Source organism: Ipomoea nil, unplaced genomic scaffold (genome assembly GCF_001879475.1).
Source record: "Ipomoea nil cultivar Tokyo-kokei standard unplaced genomic scaffold, Asagao_1.1 scaffold1834, whole genome shotgun sequence".
NCBI lineage: Eukaryota > Viridiplantae > Streptophyta > Magnoliopsida > Solanales > Convolvulaceae > Ipomoea > Ipomoea nil.
This window is the reverse complement of record NW_017618262.1, coordinates 2113061-2116127: the sequence shown is the minus strand read 5'-3', so window position 1 is coordinate 2116127 and position 3067 is coordinate 2113061. Positions and strand designations below refer to the sequence as shown.

General features: G+C 33.5%; 1 protein-coding gene across 2 annotated transcripts; it reads right to left on the bottom strand.

The window, feature by feature from the left end:
* Nucleotides 1-422: 422 nt before the first annotated feature.
* LOC109192918 (CEN-like protein 4) lies at nucleotides 423-1930 on the bottom strand. 2 transcript variants are annotated; one of them, XM_019343633.1, is made up of 4 exons: nucleotides 1574-1916; nucleotides 1296-1357; nucleotides 1164-1204; nucleotides 423-1021 (listed from the first exon to the last, which is right to left on the bottom strand). In XM_019343633.1, exons 1-4 carry the CDS (start codon nucleotides 1772-1774, stop codon nucleotides 798-800), a joined length of 528 nt encoding a protein of 175 aa, XP_019199178.1. In that variant the 5' UTR covers nucleotides 1775-1916; the 3' UTR covers nucleotides 423-797. The 2 variants fall into 2 exon arrangements, with proteins under 2 accessions (XP_019199178.1, XP_019199179.1); XM_019343634.1 differs by having other exon boundaries at nucleotides 863-947; nucleotides 1574-1930.
* Nucleotides 1931-3067: the final 1137 nt, after the last annotated feature.

Here is a 3067-nt window from a genome sequence, read left to right as displayed (position 1 = left end):
AAATTCTCAACCATTGATGAACCATAATGGATGGTTGGGATTAGTCCCCACTTTTTATAGAAGGACCATGTTCTCCTCATTTGATCTTACCCCTATATATAGAGGAGGGTTCAAGTGAGAACATCTCCCCATATAAAAAGTGTGGACATATTTGCACCCTCCATCTTCAGAAATCAAATGTTATATATATACACACGCGTACGTACACACATGCAAAATTTTTGTGGGGTCCATTAAATAGGAAAGGAGAGAAAGAACCAGCATAACATGCATGTGTGGGAAATGCTGCGCCCAGTTGGGTGCGTAAAGAATTTGTTTATTTATTTATTCTACTTTTTTTTTTTCAGAATTTATTTATTATTATTTTTTTGTCTCGTTTTTTTTTTTTTTTTTTTTTTTTTTTTTTTTTTTTTTTTCTTCTCTCTTCCCCCTCTTTTCTACATGGAATTAAAAAAAAAAATCATCAAAAAATTCACACCTATGAGATTGCCCTAAATTTAGTCCACAAATAAATGGTGACAATAATACATTATAACATTATTATAATACATCCGAACGTATTAAACATCATGCAGAATTATATCTGTGCATGCATGATGCATGGATTATTGTATACACACTACGTCCATAGTGGTGGGGATGGATTTCATTATGTATTTATATATGCCAACATTCTCACATTGCATGCATGCATATATGCTCCCAGTAAGCTACATAATTAATTATTGGGATTGGGTTTGTGAAAGCTGATTTTGACATATTTATTTTAGAAATGGAAGATGAGAAGTAGTAATTAATTAACGCCTTCTGGCCGCAGTTTCCCTCTGGCAATTGAAGAAGACGGCAGCCACAGGGGCGGCGAGGTCGTTGTCGTCGCTAAATTTGCGGCTGTTGAATCGGTCACGTGACAATGGTGCGTTCACTCCCATTCCCAGCCTTCTCTTTTGCTTGTAAAGCACAAACACAAATCTGTGAATCCCAATATTTGGCCTCGGCATCTCATAGCTCACTATTTCCCTTCCTATATATATATATATATATAATGCAACACATCACACATATATACTAACCGAATTACTTTCTTTTCTTGCTGTTTTTTTTTTTTTTTTAAAAAAAATTTATTATATATATAGAGTTAATTATCATGTAATGTATATATATACCAAATGAGGAATCCGTTGTGCCTGGAATGTCTGTGACTATCCTGAAACAGGAGTAATTTTATAATTATTGAAAACTTTAAAGATTTAATATATAAGAAGATAGGCAATTTTAATTTAATTTGCAGCACAAACCAGTGTAGGTGCTCCCTAAGGTATGGATCACTAGGGCCGGGAACATCAGGGTCTGTCATAATCTGTTGAACAAAAATCAAAGTTTTAATAAGAAATTATAACACAAGAAAAATCAAAGTCTTAATAGGGTTAGAGCTGTCAAAACAGACGTCTGCCGGGCTGACCCGTCCCGCCCTTATTTAAGTATGGGTGGGTTTCGAAAATAACAACTTGCTCGATTTTTTTTGGCTTGTTCAGTCCCGCCAGCCCGTATTGAAAGCTTTGAGTAGAATACCTACCAGTGTAAAAAAGGATCTCATATCACCTCCATGAACCTCAACCCTAGGTCTAGTGGTGACAGAGGATGGAAAAAACTCATGGCCATTGTGGACATGCTTGTTTGGGTTGTAAATTACACACATCTTAACACTTGGGGAGAAACAGTCTATCACATCCCCAACTACTCTTCCTATCACAAGGGAATCTGACATTCTTGCCATTATATATATTAATTGATAATATATATATTGTGCAAAAGATCTTCAAGAATTAATGAACACTACTAACAAGACTAGCTCTTCTGCAGATTTGTGTTCTGGAATTCAAGAAGATCTTTTATTGCAAAGATCAGAGATCTACAAACCTTATATTTATATTGCTAATAACCTACATGCACCTATGTATAAAGGAGAGTTATGCATTGGGTGCCTGATAGACTATTAAGATATACTTAGTTTAGTTTATAGGTAGATGTGTTAGCCGATAGGACCAAATCCAATATTTTACTATAGAACATGATGCTAACTCTTATATAAATATAATGAAATAAAGTTACACATTTACTAATAGAATTTTTTACACTTTTGGTCCCACGACTATGGTGTCACTAACAACTTTCATTCACGACTTTTAAAATTTATAAAATTAGTTCACGACTATGACTTTCTTAGCAAATTTGGTCCTTCCGATGCATTTTCAGTTCAATTTTTGTCGAAAATTTTTACTCTCCATTTTAACATAGGTAATATTGTCTTTTCCATCTCACAAACTAATGACATAAATAAATAAATAAACATCTAAATTTTTTTGGCATTTAGTGGCACCAAGTTGTACTCCAATATGGGAGGTTGTGGGTTCGAGACTCGGTGGAGGCGGTATTGACTCTTTGTGTTTCAGTAGGTTGAGAAAGTAGTTATGAACAAATACTGCATCCTAACAGAGTCAGTAGCACTAAAAAAATGAAAATTATAATTTTTGCATTATTTATTGAATTGTGCATTAAATTTTATCTTGATTGAGTATTTAAGCTACTAGATAAGAGTAATTTATTTATCACTTTACATATAGAAATTTTAAGTTAAAAGCCTAAAAGATAGGAAATGCCAATTCCCTGGCGCTTTCTTCCTCTTGACTATATTGGTTTTGCACTCACCTTTCCCCCTATAAGCTATACCTAGAGAATATATATATATCTAATTAATTAATTTTTTCTTTAGAAAGGAAGAATGATACTCCGTATAAAAGTCTTATTTTTTTTTTTTTTTGAAGTCTACTGACTCTATTACATTACATTGTAGTATATATCTGAACCTGTTGAAGCACAAAGAGTCAACACCGCCTCTACTGGGACTCAATCTCATGACCGTTCATATGAGAGAATCACTACACGCCATCTGAGCAAAATGTGTTTGACCGGGCTTAACTACTGAAGTGCATATTTAAGGGAATTTGAATAATTAATTAATAATTTCGATTTCACCCCAATATAAATCTATATTCTATATATATATAAA

Bases quoted from the DNA above. Each gene is read 5' to 3' on its own strand.
- LOC109192918 (XM_019343633.1), bottom strand. From the start codon at position 1,774: ATGGCAAGAATGTCAGATTCCCTTGTGATAGGAAGAGTAGTTGGGGAT. The intron at 1,205-1,295 runs GTTTGTGCTGCA...CTCCTGTTTCAG, and splicing joins CTTAGGGAGCACCTACACTG to GATAGTCACAGACATTCCAG. The intron at 1,022-1,163 runs GTATATATATAC...ATATATATATAG, and splicing joins CACAACGGATTCCTCATTTG to GAAGGGAAATAGTGAGCTAT.